The sequence below is a fragment of the Aotus nancymaae genome, unplaced genomic scaffold (genome assembly GCF_030222135.1).
Source record: "Aotus nancymaae isolate 86718 unplaced genomic scaffold, 86718_ANA_hifiasm-v0.15.2.pri h1tg000041l, whole genome shotgun sequence".
NCBI classification, from domain to species: domain Eukaryota; kingdom Metazoa; phylum Chordata; class Mammalia; order Primates; family Aotidae; genus Aotus; species Aotus nancymaae.
The window spans coordinates 43,240,181-43,268,070 of NW_026988455.1; the positions used below are offsets into that span (position 1 = coordinate 43,240,181).

Below are 27,890 nucleotides of genomic sequence, written 5' to 3' on the forward strand. Positions count from 1 at the left end.
ATCAGTGAACTTAACCAGGTCTTCTGGATACCTTGCTGCAGCTTCTACATCAGTATTTGCTACTTTGTACTTTTATGTTATAGAGATGGCTTCTTTCCTTAAACCTCATGATCCAATCTCTGCTAATTTCAAAGTCTTCTTCTCCAGCTTCTTCACCTCTGTCAGTCCTCATAGAATTAAAGAGCATTAGAGCCTTAGTCTAAATTAAGCTTTGGCTTAAGGAATGTTATGGCTGATTTGCTCTTCCATCCAGAACACTAAAACATTCTCCCTATCAGCAGTAAGGCTGTGTTTCGTTTCTTATCATTTGTATCTTCACTGGGGTAGCCCTTTTAATTTCCTTCAATCACTTTCCTTTGCATTGACAACTTGGCTAACTGGCACAAGAGGCCTAGCTTTCAGCCTGTCTCAGCTTTGGACATGCCTTTCTCACTTAGCTTAATCATTTCTAGCTTTTGATTTAAAGTGAGAGACGTGTGACTCTTCCTTTCACTTAAACACTTAGAGGCTCTTGTAGGGTTATTGATTGGCCTAATTTCAATATTGTGTCTGAGGGAATAGGGAGGCCTGGGGTAAGGGAGAGAAATCAGGGAAGAGCTGGTTGGTGGAGCAGTCAGAACACATACAGCATTTATTGATTCAGTTTATAATTTTATATGTGTGTGGTTTGTGACACCCCAAAATAGTTATAGTAGTAACATCAAAGATCACTGATCGCATAATATTGGTAACACATAACAGATTTAATAATCATGAAAAATGTTGAAATATTAGGAATATTACCAAAATGTGACACAGTCACAAAGTGAGCACATTTTGTTGGAGAAATTGTGCTGATAGACTTGCTTGACACAAGATTGCCAAACCTTCAGTTTAAAAAATACAATGTCTGCAAAGCACATAAGAGCAAAGCATAGTATAAACTAGGTATGCCTGTATTACATAGGCCAGTTTTCTGCTGCTGACTCGTTGCAATTAGGCAGCTTATCTAGCCTTTAAGTTTTACCCCCTGTAAAACTGGTACATTATGTGCTCCCTGTCTACTTCAGAATATGCAGGGAAAATGAATGAAATTCTTTTAAGGGCTTAGAGTTGCTAATATGAATGATGAGATATAACAAACAACCTGGAACTTACACAGTTCATTGTACATAGATGTGCCCCCACTTAATTGAAATTTTTGGATGCAAGGCATGGAAATCTTCATTTTTTAAGAAAATGGAGTCTCGCTCTGTCACCCAGGCTGGAGTGCAATGGCACAATCTCATCTCCCTGCAGCCTCCACCTCCTGGATTCAAGGGATTCTCCTGCGTCAGGCTCTCGAGGGCAATTTTCGTTTTTAGCAAACAATTCTAGGTGGATCTAAGGGCAAGAGCATTGCTCTCTCTCCTTAGAGAGAGAACAGGAACTGTGTCTTTTAACATGTTTTACTCAGAACCCAGCACATCCCCAGTGCATGTGGATGTTTAAAACTGTAGCTGGTAATGGATTTAGGGTAAAGTTCAGTTGATTTTTGGGGAGTAAGACCAACTACAACAGATATGTTATTTTTATTATTTGATAGAGGCCACTGACTAAGCCTCTAAAGGAACTGTTCAATTGGCTTATTTTTGAATCACTTATCTTCTAGGCTATCAACGAGGTTAGTTTTTGTTTTGTTTTTTATTTATAATTTATAGCAGAAATTGGACTATCACATGTTTCTAGTTTTATCAGAGAGTACCGTCTCCAAGTCATTTCCATCTCAGTAAACGCTTATGAAAAACCTTAGGATCGTATTCTTTCTCGCAAACCAGTAAGCTGGGGTCGTGAGGCTTTCTTTGTCCAAATACCCTGAAACATCATCTCTACTGGTTTTCCTCCTTCCCTATATAATTTGGTTATGAAGGGGGCAGTGAACTGAATACTGTATGTTTTGAAATTGCAAACTTTTTTTCCTGAAATGCTTGACTTCGTAATGCGATTTTCTTTATTCTCTTCCTTCCCCTCTCTGTCACAGGCGGCATATTTTCTACCTTCAGCATCACTTAAATGGTAGGTTTCCTCACAGCATGACCCAGTTGTCACCTGCAGACAGCCCTGGGGGGACTTTGAGTGACTTGCACCTTATCCCAGCAGGCTCCCAACTGTCTCAGGTGATGGAAGTAGATGGACTGAATGACTCTAGCAAGCAAGGCTACTCCCAGGAAACCAAACGCCTGAAGCGGACACCAGCTCCAGACTCCCTAGGCCTAGAAATGGAGCACAGGTTCATTGATCAAGTATTGTCGACTTGTCGGAACGTAGAGCAAGCCAGGTTTGCCAATGCATACAGGAAATGGCTGGTTACTTTGAGTCAATGAAAGAGGTGAATTAGTCCTGCAAGGTTCCCCTTTTAGTGCAATATTGCTTTCCTTTATTATTTACATAGTTGCATGAACTGTTTACTATTATTGGCTAACCATATGTTCTTCATCTTTAGGTTAAAAGTCCATAATAAATCTTTTATTGTATTTATTTTGTTAATAACTGGCATTCCTGTGGGGATAAAATAATTGTATAATTTCTTCCTGCTAAACAGAGTCTTAAATTTTCTGTTTAACTTCTCACCCTTTGTATTTCTATACATGGGGCTTCTCATTTGGTTTTCCTGATTGGTTCACACACACACCTCTACCCACCTCAGTCCAATTGCCGTATAGGCAAGCAAATTCTCTTAAAAATTAAAAATTTAAGGCCAAGACAGGAGGATCACTTGAGCCCAGGACTTTGAGACCAACCTAGGCAACATAGCAAGACTTATCTCTACAAAAAGTTAAAAAAAAAAAAAATAGCCAGGCATGGTGCTATGCACCTGTGGTCCAGGCTACACAGGAAGCTGGGGTAGAAGGATTGCTTGAGCCGTGTTTCTGGCTATAGTGAGCCATGATTGCACCACTATACTCAGCCTGGGCAATAGAGTTGAGACCCTGTCTCTAAAACAAATTGAAAATAAACATTTATGTTGCAGTTCAACTTAAGAATGTTGGTATGAATGTTGAATTACTTGATTTAATTGTTTTGAATATCAAATGACTAGATGGGTGAATGTGTAAAAATATAAACTGGTTCTCTTTCTCTAGCATGTTCTACTCAATTACCAAAGTCAGAAGTATTGGAATTTATATGAAAAAAATGCTTCCAATGTAATCCATTTTTAAAATGGTTATTTAAAAAAAAATAAACTAAGAGTTTATGTAATTGCAGTAAAGGAAAATTATTTTTATTGCTAGTTTTGATAGATTATTTTTGCCTCAAATTTGGTATATACCAAAACACATCAGTCCTTATAAAATTGATTTTTTTCTGAAAACTTGGAATGCCATTTTTAGCTATTACCACTTTTTAATTTCAAATTCACTTATGAGAGTGGGAGAAATATATAAATAAATATATCCATAAAAATCTTCCTTTTAAAAAATCTAAATTATTGAGGATACATCATGGAAACTACAAAATTATCATGAAGTGACTATTAAAATTTACTGGCAAATGCCAGGGGAAGGAATAGTATGTGAAAAACAAAACACTTTGATACTGAACTTAATCAGGGATAAGGTACCAAAGTATCCACGTTATAGCTGTAGCTTATGTTTTCAATAACAAGGGCTGAGTTTTTCAGGTTGGTGGGGTGAGGGTGGGGAATGGGCCAAGTAACGTCTGCTTTCTTATATTTGCCCTTTTGTAAATGGTCTGCGTTTCTTCTTTTCATATACTTTCTGTTTTACCAATCCATTACATACTTTTTGTCACTTTTCTGTGTCATTTTTGTGTATCTTTCCTTTCTTACTTCAGGGGTATGTTCTGAAGATTTCTACTCCCTATTTGCAATGAATTTCATACCTCATCTAAAATACATGCATATACCAGAAATATGAACAAGAGTAGCCCTTCTAAAAGTTTCCCTAATGATGGAAGCTGTCAGTTGTCCTATCTTTGCACAGAATGTGAGTAATAGTGGCAGAAATAAGTGTGACAACCATGCTTTTTCTTGTTCTTTTTACTTGCTAGATAATTTGTAAAGTGGAGATTAAGATGTAAGGAAAGGTAAACCTCTTCTATCTCACTGTTATGGAAAGCCTGGACTTATACATTGCCTTGAAGAAGAAATAGGTCCTTTACTTGGGCATCATGATTCTGTTGAGTGGCAGACTGTTGAAGTGAGTGAGACTTAAGAACATCAGAAAAGTTGTCTAGCCTGGCCCCAGTAGACAGAATTTGTTCTTCTCTCAAGTCAAAAATTACCTTTTTATAGCTTTTATATTTAGATTAAAAAAATTATGAATATAATTCCATGGCCCTTTGTGTACAAAGCATATTTTGAATCAAATACCTCAAGGTCCACCTAGACCTCTATGGATAAAATCATAAGTTTATGATTTTTAGCTCCTGTGAGGGTTTGGGGGCAAACTACACAAAGAAGACATGGGTGATTCAGCCCATTCCACTAAAATATGTTGCCAAATTCTGGCCTCACTCAGTATTACCTTTTTTCCTAAGAATTATTTTTCACATTCTTAGTAATAGGACTTCTTATGCTTTAATGTGAAAAAAAAAAATCAGGAAATGAGTGTAGACAATACCTTATAAAATATTAGCTAAATTTTTATAGTGCTCCATGCCTTTGTGTACCTTCCACTGATTATCTTGACCATCTTTGGTGTTAACTATTTTCATATCTTCTAAGGCTCTTAACCCACTCTTTTCTGAAGCCGTGCAATCCTTTAATATATCTTGGTTTCTTCCTAAAAGTTTTAAATAGAGAGCAAAAATACAAATATCCAAAGGATACTGTTAGTATGTAACTTTTGTGTGCTGCTTTATTTCTAGAGTTTGCATTTTTTAATTGTTCATTCACAGAAAATCCTAATATTGCCCTATATGGTTGGTTTTTTCCCTAAGTGGTCAACATTTAAACCCACTATCTGTAGCATGATAATGTCTTTGAGCTCTTGTAGTGGAAAGGATTTGTCTATATTCTGGGACTTGCTAGTCTTCACTTATTTTTCTATAACTATTTAATTGTTAAAAGGAAAAAATGGCTTATTGCCACATATTTCATTAAACTTTCACTGGAAGAACAGTGATTGTACCGTACTGTGGATTAAGAGTACTACTGAGAAGCGAAAAGCATTAAGATCTATAACTGTCCACCACCACCTTCACCCCACCTTTTGTACCTTAGTGTGCTTTAGTGTACCTATTTTGGCAATATAGTGTTTTCCAGATTCTACTTGTGCTTTGCACATTCTGAGGACTCATTAAATATTTATTAAATTAATGAACGACAGAAGAAGAGAAAGATTGGTTGTGAGTGATAGAATGAGTGATGATTGAGAAATTGATGGATTAGTGCAATGGATTGTGAATGAATGATGCTTTCTAGCTTCGTAGTACTTGGGAAGAGCTATCACATATAGAATAAGTTGATTTAGACTTTTTTTTTCTTCATTTCATTGCCTTGTTTAAACTTGTTAAATCCCAGCCAAAAAATAGAGTTCTGCCATTGTCAATTAACTGTACTATAATATATGTTAAAAATTTATAGAGCTAAAGAACCCATTTGCATTAAGAACACCACTTTCTGTTCATTTGTGATATTAGAGGACAGATCCTGCATACAGAGCCAGAACGGCTTTTGGTCATCTGAAGAAATTCTTTGATTTCAGTGACTTACTGATCTGTACCTGTGCACATATCATCATTTTGTGCTTCTCCTTTCTTCCCTGTAACTTGAACTGTGACTCTTTCAGATATTTTTTAAGTCTGTGTGAGTCATTTTTTAAGCTTAGGGATTTGATACATATTAATGTCCCTTTTGTCCTTTCTAGATTTTAGCATTTTAATACCTCTTAAGAAACTCTGGGCCCAGACTTTCAGTCGTATTTCTTATTCCTATGGTACAGTTCTCACTTAAAGGCTTAATTATTAATAGGGTTAAATGTATACAGGTTGTGTGTAAAAGTACTTAGATTTTCAAATAAGGGCTTATGTGATGCAAGATGTAGAAACAACAGTTTTTGGATTTTTATGCAGTAGTTTGTAGGAAAGCATATACTTAGTAGATTGTATGTCATTTAGGTATGTTCAGGTCATGCCAATTTGTGCTTGTTGGGCCACACACACGTATGTGTGTGTAAAAATAATTTTTAATATTGTAGCAAACAAATTGTCAGTTTCACAAGATGGCAAATACCACCTACTGTACAACAGTCTAATAATCCCTACCTTAGTTCCCCTGAGTTATAGAAGATGCTAAAGAATTAGTTATGACGGGAAGTAACGTGATTTTTTTTCCAAAAAGCTGTTTTAAGCTAACTATTATTTTGCTACTAGAAAATTATATTTTGAAACATAAAGATATTTAAAGTATGCTAGAAAATTTGAACATGATAACAACTGAACTTTTTGTCTTGAATAAATTTCTCAAATAGAACTGTGCAAAGCCTAGCACTTTACGTATTGCTGCCTCCCCACACCTAGGTATGGTCTGTAATAAGCTCCTATTTAATGGAGAGATGTGTGGAGGCCCTGGGAAGTTAACCCCTAGAATTCCTTATTGTCACATAGTGTCTTTTAAAAAATAACTATACAGACTGTGTTAATTCGAGTGCCTTTCTTACTTTTTGGGGGGAGCAAGATTATATTTAATGTTTAAGAAAACAGGATGGAAGTTCTATCACACAGTTGATTGTGGCCCACTGTTGTATTTATTCCCATCACTAGGCATGGCTCCATAGTGAGAGACTGATAAAAGCAGGCAGGATGTTTTGATTATTTCATGAGTTAGCATTTTTCAGCACCGCACCAAGATTCAGTTTTTTTTTTTTTCTGGAAACTAATGTTTTGGGGGTTGGAGGCAGCCCATTTAGAGGATGGTATGTGGACAATTAAAGATTAGCCTGAAACCTGCGTTCAAACAGTGGCACTGTGCCCTAAAATAAAGGCCAGAATGTTGTCCTAAATGAATCCTTTGCCTTACTTATGGGCCTTCCTTCCCTCTCAAATTCAGGCATAATGTAATATAGTTGAAAGGGAGAAAAGCAGTACTTGCTTTCTTTCAGATATTGGAGGAAAAGAAGTAAATGCTTAAATGAAATTTTAAATGTATCATTTTATCTGTTTGTATATGGAGAAGGGAAGGATAGGAATTCCATATTTCAAGATAGCAAATAATTGTTCATTATAATTTCATAGAAATATATAGCTAAAGATTCCAAAGTGCTTTTACAGAGAACTGTTGAATAATATATTCCTAAAGGGCAGCAATATGCCACGTTCATGGTGAAGACAGAAAACCAGTGTATCAGTTGTGGATCTCAGGTGGGAGAGGAAACCTCAGGCTCCCAACTTTGACTTCTCTACTCTCACCAGGCCATGTTAACACTGTAAAACCAAACTCTTTGCTAAGAACAATACAAGGCAGTAGTTCAGTCTGCTGATGAAACCTTGTGCTTCCAAGAATATTAGCTATATATAATTTGTTCTTACTGGACAATAGAATGGTCCAGAAAGCTAACCCTGACATTACTTTTATTAGTCTGTTGTTATTCCTCAGGGTATAGAAGATTTAGTAAATTTAGGACAAATTTTATATTCAGTGGCAAAAAAGAAAAGGCAAAGATATGCTAAATATATTATTAGCTCTTAAATTTTAGTACAGATCGTATTTTTTAATAAACTATTACCAGTACAGTAGCTAGTAGATATTCTGTGACTGCCTCGTTCATCTTGCTGCTTTGGTCCCTATGGCTCTAGTATGAACATTCTTGTGTCTCCTCTGGAAATGATTTCTGTATTATATTTCCATCTTTGGTAGAGGTGGGGATGATTGTATTTTGTTTTAGTGACATAATTCTCAACTTTTATAAATACTGTTGAGGAAAATGATTACCATTGGTTTTCAAATTGACAACTGTTTTGCTTCCAAAGACTTCAGTTTCCTTTTATGTGTAGGCCCCATATATGTTCAACACATTGTATAATGCCTTGCACATTGTAGGAATTCAACAAGTCAGAGTTGATAGAAGCTAGAAACGTAAAACTAGCTTATCTGTCGTATCATTGTCCATATTCTTAGCTTTGAGAAAATATACCATTTTGCAAAGAATACATCATTAGTTTCAAATGCACAAGGCAAGTGAAATTTACAAAGGATTTTTATTTTCATGCATGCTGAAAGTGCTCCTATTTAAAGCAGTTTTCTTGATTAGACCAACACCTTCCAGCAAAGTTAGAAACCTAACCCAAGTGCTCATTTGCCCAAATTAACCAGATAGTTATGTAAACTGTTTATATTAAGCCTTTAGTGGTTTATAAACAATAACATTCTGGCTTTTCTTTCATATCTTTAGGGAATCAGCCTTAATTTTATGTATGGCAGTCACTTTCCTCAAAGGACTATGCAGCATACTTTAGATTGCTTATTTATCTTTATAAGGTGATAGGTAATAAATTTGGGGTTTATTTGTCATACAATTTCACATGTCCAGATGTTGACTCAAAGAGCATTCTATTAGAAATGTTCGTATATTATCCTCCCTTGCAAATATCATCTTGCATTTGGAGCAGGTATTTTTTTCTTATTGGTTAAAGAATGAATATAGACTGAGTACAGTTATAGTAGGTGTTCAATAAATACTTAGTCACTGATTGATCTAACATCAAACAGCTTTCAGAAAGAATGTTGACATCTTTTCACCAAGGAGTATATTTGTAGAGTAATATATGTGTAGAATTTTAAAATTATATCAACTGACATGATTTATTAGGCTTATTTAGGCTGGAGTTAGTAACATGTAATAAAAGTATTATTTATACAAAGCATAGTTGAAAGATAGGAGATGTGAAAGTTTAAGTAGTATTGTACAATGCACATTAATAAACGTAATTAAATGTCTTAATAAGCAGGTGGCTGAACTCTAGAGAGAACTACTGTAGTCTTCTGTGATTAGTATCTGTATTGGTATATCCAGTACCATCTGGTTTAGGTTCTTTTTATTTTTTCTTAAATCTTACTTGCTTTCTAGTGTCCTAAGAGTGGTAATGGTAAAATGTGAAGTTACAATAATCTGCTTGTTTTCTCAGAACATCTTCAGCATGAGGGGAAACTTTTTATAAATGATACGGTAGTTTCAGCATCTGTTAATTTTCAAAGCATTTTTGACAGAGTTTACCTAATCTAAAAATATAAAGCAGTTTTATAAAACACAAACATTCCTACCAGAGTTGTGAGGAACAGAGTGTGCAGTACAAATGTAATTAGGCATTGCCTCCTGGCGACATTCTTGATGCATGACTGTGATGCTGGCTGCTGACTGAGGTGACCACTGTCAGTGTTGTATTTTGATGTATGTTATTTTTAGGAAAATAATGGAATGCATTCTAGATTAACTTACTATATTTGAGTTGGAAAAAATAAAAGATGAGGTATAAGTATGCCAAATATTTATACACCACAAAAGCTTAAAAAAGGAGAGGAAGAAAAAAATCAAAAGCCAGTTATGATTTTTTAATAGCATCTAATTTTTTTTTACCCAAATTTGTTGGACACTAGTCAGTTGCATAATTTAACATGGAGGAGCTTTTATTTAAAAGAAAGTTCTCAGATACTATTTTCTGCTATTAGAATTCATCATGCCTGTTAATTTTACATTGCTTGAAGATTTAAGCTGCCATCAATATTGTTTTAAGATTTTCTTATAGTTTATGTTTAAATGGAAAAGTTACATATATAATCTGTGGTGCAAGGTCAGGCCTGGGCATTAAAGATAAGTTTGGCTAACTTATTTTACTGAGGATACTAATTGTCTTCCCTTTGTTGCACTGCTATGTTTCTTGATCTATTTTTCCAACAGTCTACATTGAAGTCCTTTAGCTGTCACCATATACTAATTGACATTTGTTAAGGATTAAATATGCTGTGAATTCTTTTTACACTTAAAATGCATATCTTGCAGAGAGATAAGAATTAATTTTGCAATAATTTATATGCAGAGTGTGCTTATGGGTTTCTGGGTTTTTGAATTAGTACCCCAGAGTGCTTAAAGTATGGTGCTAAATCTAAGGTAATGTAATGACTATAGATTATCTATATTCACACTGTTCAATAGATATATAATGTGAACCATAACATAATTTTAAGTTTTCCAGTAGCCATATTAAAAAAAGAAACAAGCAAAATTAATTTTAACAACATATTTAACCCAGTATATTAAAAATACCATTTCAACATGTAATCAGTATAAAAGATTATTAATGAAACATCTTCTTTTTCTTCCATACTAAGTCTTAGATTTGAGTGTATTTTGCAATCACAGCACATGTCAATTCTGACTGGCCACATTTTAAGTGCTCAATAGTCACATATGGCTAAGGGCTACTATGATGGACAGTACAGATTCATAGAGTACAATGTATGACTTTATTTTAACTTTGGAGATGGCAAGGTAGGCATAAAATTATGGTACTTTAAAATTCAGAATATTTAGAAAAGCATCGAATAGAATTATCTACTTGTTTTCCTTCATCTTTATTTTAATATGCTATAGAAGTAGGATCAACCTGTTCCAATTTGCCAAGCATTAAGGAGGAATAATTCCATACCATGTAAAATATCGTGATATACTGATTATAACACATTATTAACAAATTTTTAAGTTGTATTCACTATTTTGTCCTGTTTCTTCAAAATAATATAGCTTAAATTGCATGTTAATTGAATATCTTACCTATTTTGTTTTTATATTCTTACAATATAATAATGTATATTAACAAACAGCCCTAGGAGTCTAACCTTCCTATACAGCTGTCTTCCAGGACTTACTGGCACTTATTACATTGTAATAAGTGACAGAAAAGTAGAATGAAATATTCTTTTTTCCATTAGATTTGTTCTTATGTGACCACGTACCAAGCCAGCTATAAATTATTGTATTTCTGTAGAATATGGAAAATAGTGTTTGTCTTACCTTTGCTAAATGTTTGCAATTTCTAAGTAAACCTTTCATCTCCTAAAATGAGTGTTAAGTGTGATTTTATTTTTACTTTTGGTGCTTTAAACTTGAGTCTAGTCTACCAAGCTTTCCATTTTATTTGCTTTGATGGTGGTGGTGGGTAGAGGTGTGAGCTGTTGTCTAAATGAAATCAATAATTTTATTACCTACATTTGTAGAAAGAATAAAAATGCCACTATGTTTAGAACATAAACAAATTTGTCAAAAACAAATCAGAGAAATCGTCACAGTTGTCTTTAAATTGCATTAACAGTGACTTGGCCTCAGACCGCAACACTAGCCTTCTTCAGTTAAACCCAGTGCCAAAGAAGCCCCCATAGGCCCAGACCCCAGACCCACCCTAGCACCAGGCTGAATCTTGCAGCCCCAGGTACCAGGCTTGCATGGTTGACTTAATTTCCAGGCCTGCCCTGCCACCAGGCCAGCCCCACAGATTCAGGCTCCAGGCCTGCTTCAAGGCCAAGATGGCTCCTGTGGCTCTAGGCTCTAGACTGCCCTCCACACAGAAAACATTCCAAATCTTGGAAAATATAAAAATATTCAAGTACAGTAAGTCCAAAGTTTATTTAATTTTTTTTTTCTCATAACAGTCTGGAACTGGGTAATTTATAATAAGAAGGAATTTATTTCTTACAATTCTGCAGGCTGAGAAGTCCAAGGGTGAGGGAACACATCTAGTGAGAGTTTTCTTGCTAATGGAGACTTTTTACAGTCTGAAGTTGGTACGGGGCATCACATGGCAAGAGGACTGAGTATGCTAACATGCTAGCTCAGGTCTCTCTTCTTGTAAAGCCACTAGTTTTCCTCCCATGATAACCCATTAACTCATTTATTCATTAATCCATGAATGAATTGATCCATCCGTGAAGGGAGAACTCTAATAACCCAAACACCTCTTAAACACCCCACCTCTCAGTATGGCCACATTTCACATTAAATTTCCACATGAGTTTTAGAGGAGACAAATATTCAAACCATAAGTCTTCAATCAGATTCAAACAAGAATATAACAAGACATATTGTTAATCAAGTTGTCAAAAATCAATAACAAAAGAGAGGATCCTGAACGCAATAAGAGGAAATAAGTAAATCACATATCAATATGTGTAGTAGTAAATTTCTCAGCAGAAACCTTACAGGCTAGGAGAGAGTGTAATGATATATCTCTAGTGCTAAAGGAAAAAAAATCTGCCAAATAAGGTTAATTTACCCAGCAAAACTGTCCTTCAGAAACGAAGAAGAGATAAATACTTTTCCAGACAAACAAAAGCTGTAACACCAGCCTATCTTACAAGAAATGTCTTTTACCTCTTTAAGCTGAAAGAAAAGGATCCTGATTAGTAAAATGAAAACATATGAAAGTATAAAACTCACTGGTTCAAAGTAATTACACTGTCAAAATCAGTATACTCTAATACTGTAATGGTGGTGGTTAAATTACTTATACCTTTAGTATGAAGGTTTACAGAAAAAACTATTAATAATAGCTACAATAATTTGATAAGAGAAATGCAATATAAGGAGATATAAATTGTGACATCTAAAACATAAACTTTGTTGCAGGTGTAGGAAATGTGTTGAGTTCTTTTATGTGATCAAATTAAAAGTTCTTATCAGCTTAAAATAACTCAAAAATAAATCCACACTTGTATGGTCAATTGAGTTTTGATAAAAGTGCCAAGGTGAGGAAAGACAGTCTCTTCAATAAATGGTGTTGCTGAACCAGATATTCACATGCAGAAGAGTGAAATTAAGACGCTTATCTCCCATCACACAAAAGTCAACTCAAAATGGATGAAAGTCTTAAACTGTACAGCTACCAGAAGAAAACATGGGGTAAAAGCTCCATGACATTAATAATTTTTTTGATATGACCTTAAAAACACAGGGAAAAAAAGTGAAAATATACAAATTGGATTATATCAAACGAAAAAGCTTCTGTACAGCAAAGCAAACAACAGAGTGAAGAGACAACTTACGAAATGGGAATACTATACTCTGAATGTTTGTGTCCCTCCAAAATTCATATGTTGAAACCTGACTCCCATAATAATGATATTCAGATGTGTGGCCTCATTGCTGCCACTGCTGGCACCCAGCCAAGTTTCCTGGAGGGCCAAGGATCAGCCATCCTAGACTCACTATTACCACTGCTCACATATGCCACCTAGGGCCCAAGGACCGGCATGCTTGGTCCACCACCACCGGCACTAGTGCCAGAGGACTGGACTACCTGGCATCCTTGTGCCCAGCAAAGCCTCATTACAGCCTCCCTTAACAATCACAGCCACCAAGGAACTCACAGACACCACTAATGCTTTTTATAGCCAAAGAAATAATATGGAGACTACACTACCATGCCCACCCAGAATCAAAGCTAAAGCACGGTACCCAACTAACACTATAGATATATGTATAGGAAAATGTCTTTTCCTACAAAAGCCAATCTACAGAATTGAAAGAAGTAACTGTTACACCAAATGTGCAGGTATCAATGTAAAGATACAAGAACATGAAGAAGCAAGAAAACATGATGCATCCAAAGCAACACAGTAATTTTCCAGCAACATATTTTGACAAAAAAAAAGGAAATATATGAAATGCCTGAAAAATGATTGAAAATTATATTAAAGAATCTCAGTGAGACACAACAGAGCACAGGTAAATAATAAAAACAAATCAGAAAACAATTTGGCTGGGCACGGTGGCTCACACCTATAATCCTAGCACTTTGGGAAGCCTAGGTGGGCAGACCACAAGGTCAGGAGTTCGAGACCAGGCTGATCAACATGGTGAAACCCTATCTCTACTAAAATTATAAAAATTAGCCAGATGTGGTCGTGTGCCCCTGTAATCCAAGCTACCCAGGAGGCTGAGGTAGGAGAATCACCTGAACCTAGGAGATGGAGGTTGCAGTAAGCTGAGATCATACCACTGCACTCCAGCCTAGGTGACAGAGCGAGACTCTGTCTCAAAAAACAAACAAAAAAATTCATGATCTTAAAAAAGCAACTTAATGAAGAGACCCATGCCATAAAGAAGAACTAAACAGGAATCCTGGAACTGAACAATACAATGAAATAAAGGATACAATCAAGAGCTTCAACAATAGATTACATCAAGCAGAAGAAAGAATTTCAGAACTTGAAGAAGATCCTTTGAAATAACTCAAACAAAAAAGAAAAAAATTAAGAATAATAATTGATAAGGACTGTGTGACATATGGGTCACTATAAAGCCACCAAAATTTGAATTTTGGGGTGTTGTAGCAGAATGAGAGATGGTCAAAGACACAGAAAGCCTATCACCAAAGTATTAATGGAAACTTTCCAAGTCTTGCAAGAGATAAAACATCCAGTCATGGGGAACACAAAGATTCCTAAATAGATTCAACTTAAGAAGATCCTCTCCAGGGCACTGTATAGTCAGAGTAAAAAGTCAAAAACAAAGAGGGAATTCTGAAAAGTACAAGAGAAAAGTGTCACATCACATATAAAGGAATCCCCATGAGACTAACAGTGGCTTTCTCTGCAGAAAACTTACAGGCCAGGAGAGAATAGGATGATATATCCAAAGTGCTAAAAGAAGAAACAAACTGTCAACCAAGAATGCAATATTTACTAAAACTATCCTTCAAAAATGAAGAAATAAAGTTTTTGAAAGAAAAGCAAAAACTGAGGGAATTCATCAGTACTAGATTGGTCCTAGATAAATGTTTAAGGGAGTCCTACATCTAAAAGTGAAGAGACAAAATCTACCATCATGAAAACACACAGAAGTATAAAACTCACTGGTAGAGCAGACACAAATAAGAAAGAGGGAGGACTCATGCTATAACTACAGAAAATCACCAAACAGCAATGATAATAAGAGAGAAAGAAAGGAACAAAGGATATATAAACCAACTAGAAAACAACAAAATGACAAGCATAAGTTCACATCTATCAGTAATAACCTTGAATATAAATGAATTAAATTCCTCATTTAAAAGATATGGACTGACCTGGATAGAAAACAAAAAAGGGGGGACCCAACTATTTGCTGCTTATAAGAAACTCACATTCATCAATAAGGACTCACATATAGACTGAAAGTGAAAGGATGGAAAAATATATTCCATGCAAATGGAAACCAAAAGTGAAAAGGAGTAGCTACACTTACAGTAGATGAAACAGACTTTAAATTTTGAAAAAGTAAAAAGAGACAAAGGAGGTCATTATATGATGATGAAGGGATCAATTCAGCAAGAATATATAACAATTTTAAATATATATGCACCCAACACTAGAGCACCCAGCTATATAAGTCAAATATTCTATCTAAAGGGGGAGATAGACTTCAATACAATAATGTTTGGGGACTTCAACATCCTAGTTTTAGCAATGGGCAGATAATCTAGACAGAAAATCAACCAGGAAACCCTGGATTTAAGTTGCACTTTAGACCAAATGAACCTAACAGACATTTATAGACATATCCAAGAGTGGCAGAATACATGTACACCTCATCAGCACATGTAACCTTCATCAGAATAGACTATATGTTAGGCCAAATAACAAGTCTCAAAAAACTTTTTTAATCAAAATCGTATCAAGAACCTTCTTAGACCACAGTGGAATACAACCAGAAATCAATAACAAGAGGAATCTTAGAAACTATAGAAATACATAAAAATTAAATGACATGCTTTAAATGACCACTGAGTCAATGAAGAAATTAAGAAAAAACATGTCTTGAAGGTAATGAAAATGGAAACACAACATACCAAAACCCACAGGATATACCAAAAGCAGTGATAAGATGGAAGTTTATGGCAATAAACACTTGCATCAAAGAAGTAAAAAGATCTTAAACTACCTAACAATGTACCTCAAGAAATTACAAAGATAAGGACAAACTAAATCCAAAATTAGTAGAAGGAAAGAAATAAAGATCAGAACAGAAATAAACAAAATAGAGGTTAAAAAAACACAAAAGATCAACAAAACAAAGAATTGGGTTTTTTAAAAGATTTTAAAAATCAACAAATCTCTAGCTATAGTAAGAAAAAGAGAGCAGACTCAAATCTATAAAATCAGAGTTCAGAAAGGAGACATTCAAACTGATGCTACAGAAAGACAAAGGATCCTAAGAGACTAATTATAAACAACTATATGCTACCAAAGTTGGAAACCCAAAAGAAATGGCTAAATTTCTAGACACACACAACCAACCAAGATTGAACTAGGAAGAACTAGAGAACCGGAACAGAACAATGAGTAACGATGGCAAATTAGTAATCAAAAGTCTCCCAACAAGTTCCCAAAACTGGATGACTATACTGCTTAATTCTACAAAACTTATAGAATAATTTTTCTCAAACCAACATTTTAAAAAACTTAATAGCAGTAAATTCTTCCTAACTCATTCTACAAAGCCATTATTACTCTTGTACCAAAAACACACAAGGATATAGCAAAAGAAGAAAACTACAGACCACTGTCACTGATGAACAGAGACACAAAAATCCTCAACCAAATACTAGCTAATCTAATCCAACAGCATATCAAAAAGATAATACACCATGATCAAGTGAGATGTATACCAGGGATGCCAGAATGTTTCAACATATGCACATCAATATATGTGATATATCACATCAAGAGAATGAAGGACAAAAATGATTTGATCATTTCAATTGATGGTGAAAATGCATTTTATAAAAGCCAACATCCCTTCACATTAAAAACTCTCAAAAAATTAGACATAGAAGAAACATACTTCAACATAATAAAGACCATATATGACAAGCCCACAGATAACATCAAACTGAATGTGGAGAAGCTGAAAGCCTTTCCTTTAAGACCTAAAACAAGTCAAAGATACATACTTTCACCTCTCTTATTTAACATACTACTGGAAATCCTTGCCAGAGAAATCCAGCAATAGAAAGAAATAAAAGGCAACATAATTTAAAAAGAGGATGTCATATTATCCCTCTTTGCTGACAATATGACCTTATATATAGAAAAACCTAAAGCCTCCACCAAAAAAACCTTTTAGAACTGATAAATGAATTCAGTGAAGTTGCAGGATACAAATATCAGTAATGTTCTACATACCAATAATGAACTATCTGAAAAAGAAATCAAGAAAGCAATTCCAATTTACAATAGCTATAAAGAACAGAAATACCTAAAAATCTATTTCTCCAAAGATGTAACAGATATATATGCATATGTATATGTATATGGAAAATCACAAAACACTAATTAAAGAAATTAAAGAGAACATACACAAATTAAAAGATATTACATGCTCATGGATAAGAAGAATTAAAATTCTTAAAATGACGACAGCAATCTACAGATTCAATGCAATCTCTATCAAAATATCAATGACATCCTTCACAGAAATAGAAAAAAATTCTAATATTTGTAGGTAACAAAAAAAGAATCAGAATAGCCAAATTCTGAGGTATCACACTACCTGATGGGAGGCATCACACTACCCGACTTCAAAATATACTACAAGGATATATGTAGTAACAAAAACAGCATGGTATTGATACAAAAACAGACATGTAGGGCAGTGAAACAGAATAGAGAACTCAGAAATAAATGTACATATTTACAGTCAACTGATTTTTGACATAGGTTCCCAGAACACACATTGAGGAAAGAATAACCTCTTTGATAAATGGTGCTGGGGAAACTGGATGTCCATATGCAGAAGAATGAAACTAGACCCCTATCTCTCACCATATACAAAAATCAACTCAAAGTGGAGTAAAGAATTAAGCATAACACCCAAAATTATAAAATTATCGTAAGAAGACATAGGGGCAACACTTCAGGACATTAATCTAGGCAAAGTTTTATGACTAAGACTTCGAAAGTGAGGGCAATAATCAAAAGTAGACAAACTAGACAATATTAAATTAAAAACAGAATGAAGTGACAAGTTACAGAATGGGAGAAAATATTGTAAACTGTTTGACAGGGGACTAATATCCAGAATATAAGGAACTCAACCGCAAAAAGCCAAATAATCCCATTAAAAATGGGCAAAGGATCTGAATAACATTTCTCAAAAGAAGCTACACAAATGGCCAGCAGTGATATGGTTTGGGTCTATGTCCCCAACAAATTTCATAACAAATTGTAATCTCCAGTGTTGGAGGTGGGGCCTAGTAGGAGGTGATTAGATCATGAGGGCAGAGTTCTCATGAGTGGGTTAGCATCATCCTCTCCATGCTGTTCTTGTGACAGTGAGTGAGTTCTCGTGAGATCTGGTTGTTTAAAAGTGTGTGACACTTGCTCTCTCTCTCTTCCTCCTGCTCTGGCCATGTTAGATGTGTCTGCTTCCCTTTGCCTTCTGCTATTATTGTAAGCTTCCTGAGGCCTCCACAGAAGCCTAGAAGATCCTCCATGCTTCCTGTACAGCCTGTGAAAGGGTGAGCCAATTAAACCTCTTTTCTTTATAAATGACCCAGTGTCAGGTGTTCCTTTATAAGCAGTAAGAGAACAGACAAATACAGCAGGTATATGAATAAATGTTCAACATCACTAATAATCGGGTTAATGCAAATTAAAATCACAATGAGATACCATCTTACACCTGTTAGAAAGGCTGTTTTCCAAATAAAGACAGATAAATGTGTTGCACATTGTTGGGGGAGAGAATGTAAATTAGTACAACCATTATGGAAAACAGTATTGAAGTTTCTCAGTAAATCAGAAATAGGACTACCATATGATTCAGCAATCCCACTTCTGGGTAATTATCCAAAAAACATGAAATCAGCGTGTTGGAGGGATAGCTACACTCTTATGTTAAGTGAGGCATTATTTACAATTACTTACAATAGCTAAGATATGGAAGCAGACTAAATGTCCATCAGTGGATGAATGGATAAATAAAATGTTGTATATCTACAAAATGGAATACTATTCAGCTTCTTTAAAATAAGGAAATACTTTATTTACCACAACATGGAATAACCTGGAGGACTTTCGGTTATGTGAAATAAGCCAAACACAAAGACAAAATCTGTATGATCTCTTTTATACGTGGAAATCTAAAAAGGTTGGACTCATAGAAACAGAGAATAGAATAGTAGCTACCAGGGACTGGGCGGGGAGCGGGAGGTGTTGGGAGATGTTAGTCAAAGGATATAAAATTTCAGTTAGCTACAAGTAATGAGTTCAAGAACTCTATTGTAAAACATGCTGACTATAGTCAATGTATTGTATTCACGAACATTGCTGAGAGTAGATTTTAAGTGTTTTCACCACAAAAAAATGGTAAGTAGCTGGGCACGGTGGCGCGTGCCTGTAATCCCAGCTACTCAGGAGGCTGAGGCAGGAGAATTGCCTGAACCCAGGAGGCGGAGGTTGCGGTGAGCCGAGATTGCGCCATTGCACTCCAGCCTGGGTATCAAGAACGAAACTCCGTCTCAAAAAAAAAAAAAAAAAAAAAAAATGGTAAGTACATGAGGTAATGCAGATGTTAATCAGCTTGATTTAGCTATACCATAGTGTATAAATATTTCAAAATATGCTGTGTATGATAAATATATATAATTCTTATTTGTCTAATTAATTAATTAATTAAAAACATTGTGGGAGGTAAGAAAACATCCGACTGCCTTCCTAGCCTCAAACAGGCAGTGTGCAGCTACTAGTTTGTAACCCCTGATCAAGTATGTGGTAGCTTCCTTGGGAAGCAAACCGTACCAAGACTAATTATTAGAGGGTAACATAATTTGGCTTACTATTTTAATAAGTGTTTGACAAACATAGGTAGGTGTGATTATGTAGTACATTGGAATTTTTATATTAAATAATAAGACTACCTCATCTTCGCTTAATAGAATGAGTAATAATTGGCAACATTAATAAAATTGAAAGTATTTTAAGGTAACTTGTTAATCTGTTTATTTTCATCATATGGCCCTAATGTGAACTCTGTTGAACATGTAAGTATAGTGAAAGATTATAAGAATATTGTTCTTCCTTAGTGCTAGTTTTTAAAGATTAAATCAAGGATAAAATATGTAAATGTCACATTTATTTAATTTTGGAGGCAACATAACATTTAAACATTTGAAAATCAGAAAAGAACAAATCAATTGAGTTGCCACAATCTTAACAATTACTATCACTTTTGTGCACTAACATTCTTTTTAACACATTTTATTACATAAAAATAAATATAAATACAAAATATTTGATTTTGCTTGTCTTCACTTAACATTGTAATATAAATTTGTCCACATAATATAGTCTTAAATAGCAGAAAATGTTGAATTTTCAGTGTAGACTGTGGAAAACTTGGAACTTGACAAGAGAACTATTAAAATATTCTCTAAAAATTTTAAATCTTGTAAAACTGGCCAAAGGAACATTTAATTCTGAAATCTGATTGGAATGTTTTTAATATTCCTAAGAATTCAATTTGCCAATACATTTGGTAAAGTTTCATCTAACAGTCCAAAAAAACAAAGAGAAAATATACTTATTCATCAAGATAGATTTTTCCTGGTGAATTTACTTATTAACAGATCTAAATTGACACAGATGTCAAGTCTAGCAAATACTGGAAAATATAAAAATGTTGTCCTTTCTTCCACCGGCCACCCTTCAAAACTCTACATGCAGCTTTCCCGGGCACTGTTTGATGATCTAGGAAGCAGGTGGCTTTTAGGCATGACTAGTTCACCTCAGGTCTCCATTATACTCTTTACTCCCATGAGGAGAAGTCTCCAAGGATAATGTTAGACTATGTTATTGATTTTTGTGCTCTGGCTTATGATTCTACAGATGGGAACTAGTTCTGAGCCAGCTGCATGCATACAGCCTAGCTTCACTGAACAACCCACCCGTACTGTACCGCTATTAAGAGTTAGACTCAGAAGAAATGATCCCTTGACAAACAGCTGAATTTTCCATCACGAATAAGACAGGTTGGATTTTCAGCTTGTTTTTATAGAAATGTATGATTTTGGGATGAGCTGGATTGAATAGATAAAATCAAAGAAAAAGCAAGACAAGCATTATTTTATATGCAGACGTCATGATTTTGTTACCTCAAACCAAGAGTGGCTTTGAAGACAACTGACTCTCCTGTTCGATTATTGCTACAATAGAAGTATATTGGATGAGTTATTCTGGAACAAAGTTAATAATTATTGAAGGCTTTCCCAATACTTACGAAATGTAAAGTATAATCCCATGCAGGTTAACCTACTCAGTTGTCCAGAGGTACATTTTACATGTGTTACCTTGAAGACAGTGAGTGCACCCAGAGGTAACATAAATTGAAGCTAGGCATTCTCTCTCTATTTTCTAAGGGTAAATGATTTTTATTTGTTTGTTCTATAACATTTTTGCTTGTTTTTAATATAGTAGCAAAAATTAGTTACAAAACATAATAAAATGCAAGGGGAAGAGATTTTGTCCACAATGTAACCTAATATCCTAGGAAACATAAAGGACCTATGTAAAGAAAACCACAAAACTGCTGAAAGGTCCAAAGAAGAGATGTTACATTTTTCAATGAGAGAGCAAATTCTTATTTGTATAACTCAATGCCAACAAAAGCCACATTTTCTTTACAACATAATTATAAATTTGTAAAAATAAGTGACTGTATCAGTGGAGAATAGCTATGTCTAAAGCTGTAATAATTCAAGAAGTGTAGTATAGACACGGGAGTAGACAGATACATTTGCAAAATGAGCACTGATAGAAGAGTTTCATATATGATCAATGGGACATTCAAAACCAATAACGAAAGACTATTCAATAAAATTTTGGGGAAACAGTTACTATTAAATATTTTTGAAAAAATCAGTTTAGAGTCTCATCTTTCATATTTGAATGGATTGAAAGGATATATAAAGGATACATAAAATAAGTCAAATTATTTAAAAAGATTTCAACAAAAATAGAATTTAATATTGAATTTTCCTAGAGGAGAGGACTATGTATGTTCAAAAGGATTAAATAATTGTGATTAAAAATGCCCAATAAACTCATACTTTAAGGCTAAATTTAAAACAAAATCTTAGCAATTAAAAGGAAAACTGTAACTGGAGGCAACATTTGCAGAAAATGCTGCAGACAAAAATTACTTTTGTGGTTCTTTATATTATACTTACAACTTTCTCCTTAAGTTTGAGATTACTTCAAAATTAAATATATATATATATTTATGAATATCTTGACCATGTGAAGAATTCTTGCAACTTGATAAGCTATAAAAACTCTTTTACAGTAGATGAATGTGTAAAAGACGTGAACAGAAAGTACACACACAAATACACACTCGCACTGACCAAAGGAAAAAATGTAACAGATGTGGGAGAAAAATATTCAGTACTGTAACAAAGAAATGCAAATTTTTTAAAAAGACTTCAATTTATACCTACCAAATTTTGGGTTTGTTTTTACTGATAATATCAAATGAATAATAGGTATAATGAAATAGGTACCCTTCCTTATTACTGGTGGGAGTGTAAGTTAGAATAAGCAATTTAGCCATTTGTATGAAGAGTCTAGCATTCTTGAAAAGCAGTACCACTTCTAAGTAACCTCCCTAAGGGAAAACGTGGAAAAACAGCTTTATGCACAAAGATGTTCACCAACTATTTCTTATATAAATGAAAACTTGGAAACTACTTAAATGTCAAGCTTCTCAGAAGGTTATTAGATAAATTATTAAATATTAAATAATCATTAAGATGATGTTTACAGATAAATTTCTAAATTAATGCAATTAAATGTGCCAAATAATGAAAACAAGATGCAGAACTGTTTATAGAATATGATCACATATTTGTAAAACTGGAGACATGGAAAAAGGAATTTTTAAAATATTAAAAATGTTACATGCCAACAGTAAGTAGTTGCTTTGAGTGGAGGAGCTATGAGTAATTTTGTTCTTTTAATTCTTTTACATTTACCAAAATTTCTGTAAGGAGAATTGTTAATATTTTTTATGATTATATAATGTGACTCATTAACAATTGCTACTAAGTCAACAGCAGCAGAGAAATCTCATGCTAATCATAGGGTTCAGGTTTCTGATTTTAATAAAGTTACTCTAGATGAGTTTTTAAGCCAAGAGTGATTATGGTCCCAATTCCATCTGATGCTAGCAGCCACAGAGAGGACAGATACATGGGAGAAAAGCTGACGGACCACAAACTCTCTCGCTCTATGTTTCAATGCCTCAAGAAATCCAGCGCTTAATTGGGCCTGAGAGAGAAAAAACACCTTTAGGAAAAATATAATTCTACTAAAATTTCTAATTGGTCATTTTCTAAAGTGCCTTAAAAATTTTTTAAATGATTTTTTTCTGAATATAATAATAAATGCTTATTATAAACGTTTCAAATGTTGTAGGTATTTATGATGGAGAGTGTGCCACTATTACAGTTTGCCATATGTTACTCCAAATTTTTTGGATGAATATTTAATATTTTTAAGATAAAAATGGGATCAATCTAAACAAACTGTTTTGCAACTTGAGTTTTCAGTTAACAGCATATTGCAGATGGCTTGGTGCCATGGTTCACACCTGTAATTCACTTTGGGAGGCCTAGGCAGGCAGATCACCTGAGGTCAGGAGTTTGAGACCAGTCTGGCCAACATGATGACACCCCATCTCTACTAAAAACACAAAAATTAGCCAGACATGGTGGTACACACCTGTAGTCCCAGCTACTCATGAGGCTGAGGGAGGAGAACTGCTTAAGCCTAGGAGAAAGAGGTTGCAGTGAGCCCACTGAACTCCAGCCTGGGCAACAGAGTAAGACTCCATCTCAAAAACAAGCAAACAAACATAAAACACACAAAAACAAACAAAAAATAGTATATTGTACACAATTTCCCTTGTATGAACACATGGGCTCCTCACAATTGCTTTAATGTTTCATAATATTCCTTTTTTAGTAGACTAAAATTTGTTCAACCAATTCCCAATTGATAATCATTTTGGTCAGCAATTCCTCATTATTACCAACAATGCTACACTGAATATATACATATGTCTTTGTGCACTTGCATCACAAAAAGTCTAAAATGTGTTAATATTTTACAATAAACACATATCACTCAAATAATTCTGTATGATAAATTCCTAGAAATGGAATTTCTGGGAAAAAGCTTTTTGCTAAGCAGGTATTTACGACGTTGTTATACTCACTACTCTGTATAATAATGCCTGTTTCCTCACATCCTCAGCAATGTAGTATATTACTACATTTTGTTTTGTCTTATTTAGGCCAACTAAGAGGTGAAATATATTGCTTTGGGTTTTTTTTTTTTTTGGTAGTTCTATAATTATTAGAAATATTTAAATCTTTTCCTAGGTCTGTTGTTGATTTGTTTTTCTTCTAGGAATTGACCATTGTCCCTTGTCTGTATTTCTAGTCAATTATCTTTTCTTGCTAGTTTGTAAAAGCTCTTTTTAGATAAGGGCATGTAGCTTTTAATTATGTGTTATATGCACAATTTTATAAGGCTTCTTCTTTTAATTCTTTTTGTTTCCATTTGTGGTATAGAAATTTTTTAATTTGAATGTAGTTATATTTATCAGTATTTTGTTCTAATTCTGGGTTCATGTCATGCTTAGAAAGGCCTTCTCTGCTTCGAGATTATAAATAGGCTTGCCCAGTGGTTCAGCCTGTAATCCTAGCACCTTGGGAGGCCGAGGTGGGTGGATCATGAGGTCAATAAATCAAGACCAATCTGGCCAATATGGTGAAACTCTGTCTTTACTAAAAATACAAAAATTAGCTGGGTGTGGTGGCGCACACCTGTAGTCCCAGCTACTCGGGAGGCTGAGGCAGGAGAATCGCTTGAACTCAAGAGGTGGATGTTGCAGTGAGCCAAGATCGTGCCACTGCACTCCAGCCTAGTGACAGAGCGAGACGCCATCTCAAAACAAAAACAAAAGATTATAAATAATATTCATTATTTTGTTTTCTTCAAGTATTTTTATGATTTCATTATTTTACGTTTTTACTGTTGAAGCGTTTGGAACTTATTTGGAGGTAAGGGGTGAGATAGAGATTCAGCTAACTTTTTCACAAATGGGTAGTCCAGTAGGCCTAATACCATTTATTAAATAATCCATCTTTTCTACACTAATTTCTACCACATTTATGATGTACTAAATTCTGCTGTATACCTGGTATATCACTAGAATTCATTTGCCTCTGCTCCTGAGCCAGAAAATGGCAATTTATTTTTGAGTGAATGTACTCTCAGTAGAGAAACTAAATAACACCGTTCTAAGTTGAACATCCCTAGACTATATGAAAATTTCCTGTATTAGGCTGTTTTTGCATTGCTATAAATACCTGAGACTGGGTTATTATTGTTATTATTATTTTGAGATGGAGTCTCACTCTGCTGCCCAGGCTTGAGTGCAGTGGCCCAATCTCATTCTCACTGCAGCCTCTGACTCCCAGGTTCAAACAATTTTCCTACCTCAGCCTCCTGAGTAGCTGGGATTACAGGTGCTCACCACCACACCCAGCCAAATTTTTTGTACATTTAGTAAAAACGGGGTCTCACCATGTTGGCCAGGACGGTCTTGATCTCCTGACCTTGTGATCCATCAGCCTCGGCCTCCCAAAGTGCTGGGATTACAGGCGTGAGTCACCCCGCCCAGCCGAGACTGGGTAATTTACAAGAAAAGATGTTTAATTGGCTCACAGTTCTGCAGGTTTGTATAGGAAGCATGGTGCCAGCGTCTGTTTCTGAGGTAGCCCCAGGAAGCTTTTACTCATGGCAGAAAGTAAATACAGAGAATGAAGGGGGAGGTGCTACACTTAAAACAACCAGATCTCGCGAGAACTTGCTATCACGAGGACAGCCCCATGCCATGAGGCATCTGCCCCCATGACCCAACACCTCCCACCAGGCTCCACCTCCAACACTGCGGATTACATTTCAACACAAGATTTGGGCAGGGACAAATATCCAAACTATATCATTTCCCTTTTACTAATTTATCTTTCAAGATGCATCATCTGTCTTTGGAAATTTGGTTAACATGGCCAAAGGTCAAATTTGGTATCATGCCCAACCCACTGTGAGTATTACCCACAGCTTCTTACCCTGACTTTGCTTGTCAAAGAAGGATCAATAATGCTCATCTCTCAATGTCCCTAGCCAGTTGACTGTGACAAAATAATACAACCATGAATTCAAAGTCTTGTCCATAATAAAGATTGGCGATGTCAGTTTCAGCTATGGAAATTTTTCTCTTAAAGATGCTCTGAGCATGAATGAATGTTTAGATTCATGGGTAGAAATGAGTAACTAAGAAGCTCCTTTTCCAGCCAGTCCACCTAACCTTGTATAAAATTACATGGAAAACACTAAAGCTAGATGCAATGTTTTAGCTTAAGGGAACATACGGAATGAGTAGAGCTCACATAGAACCAGTAACATGGAGATTTGCCACAGTCTACTTTTTGCTACTGTGTGTGTGTGTGTCTGTGTGTGTGTGTGTGTGTTAGACTGCTTTCTTCAGTGACCATCACATGAAGAAAAGAAGTGACCCTGCAGCCACAATCTCAGTACCTCAGCTGAAATGCCATAGTGTGCTTCTAGATTCCATTTTGTGGGTTTTCTGCAGTGACCCATTCCTCCTGTGTAACACCTAGACCCAGGGTCAACGTACCTATTAGACAGAGTAGGTACATTGCCTAGGCACAATACTTGCAGGGGCCCACGAAAATGCTTTAATTTCCTTTAAAATCAGAAGCAAAAAGAAAATGAACTTTTAGGTTCAATAAAATGTTTTATTTTAGACTATTAATATATTCATCTTTATACCAACCCACTTACAAAATGCAATCTTTAATATTTGTTTATGGAGCAAGGGACCCCCAGAAGTCATATAGCCTTGCCTGTCCCTCAAAAGATTTCTTGCAAAAGGAACACCAGAAGTTTGGTAGTTCCATCATCTCTCTTCCCATCCTGGAAATTTACAATTAAATGCTCCTAGAAGCCCTGCAATTTAAAAGCAAAAACAAAAACCTGTACGATTTAGCTTACTCCAGAGTTCTCCAGATGTATTTGATTCTGAAACCTTTTATCTTCCACATGATAACTACTGTCTTCCTCCAGAACTAGTGATCCATGGAAGAACTCGGGAAAAACTTCACTTCCTATTATATTAAGATTCAACACTGATCAAGAGAAACTATAGCTGAAATCTCTCAATCTCCCCACCCTTTATTTGGCAGACTATACAGAAGCCTAAGGGATTATTCTTTGTCTTATGCAAACAGAATTAAAATGCATACTTGATGCTCTTTGAGAAGCATGCTACTAATATAGCCTTAACTATCTGCTTGTCAAAAGAATTTTATTGTTGCACAAGTTTCAGATGTATGCTACACAGCTCACTGAGACCCATTTAAATTCCATTTTCTTGATAGGTTTGCAGCAGTGTGGGATGAAAATAATTCCCAAATGGCAAGGAAGGGTGAAAAGCTGCTCTCCGGAATCCCACAGCATGTTATTCCTTAACCTATCAGACCTTATTAAGAATGACTTAAAATCTGTCCACACTCAAAAGGTTTCTCCAGTAACAGATTTCTTGGTTCCATCTCAGTTCCTGCAGTTCCCATAACCTTACAGCCTATTCAATTTAGCAATGCTCGGCTGTGTGAATGCTGAAATTAAAATGTGCTCTCAAAATTCAATCCATAGCAAAACTGACCTAACTTAGAAGCATCTCCACAGTCAGATTTAATAAAAAGATATGAGTTTGAGGTAGAAGGCAGAAGAAGGATGAGTTTCTCTGAGGAATAAAATGAAAGTAGAAAATGTGGATTTTTTAACAGTTTAT

The 27,890-nt window shown here is 35.0% G+C and overlaps 1 protein-coding gene across 3 annotated transcripts in view; it reads left to right on the plus strand.

Moving 5' to 3' along the window:
- PTAR1 (protein prenyltransferase alpha subunit repeat containing 1) overlaps positions 1–11,036 on the plus strand; it is a 48,645-nt gene extending 37,609 nt beyond the window's left edge. The window contains exons 7-8 of one of the 3 annotated variants that reach the window (XM_012453820.3): positions 2,000–2,034; positions 2,116–11,036. In XM_012453820.3, the coding sequence (XP_012309243.1) occupies positions 2,000–2,034; positions 2,116–2,342 (262 nt within the window). In that variant the 3' untranslated portion in view covers positions 2,343–11,036. Of the gene's footprint in view, positions 1–1,999 lie in introns of all 3 variants that reach the window. The other 2 variants (XM_012453825.3, XM_012453812.3) reach the window with 2 other exon arrangements.
- Positions 11,037–27,890: the final 16,854 nt, after the last annotated feature.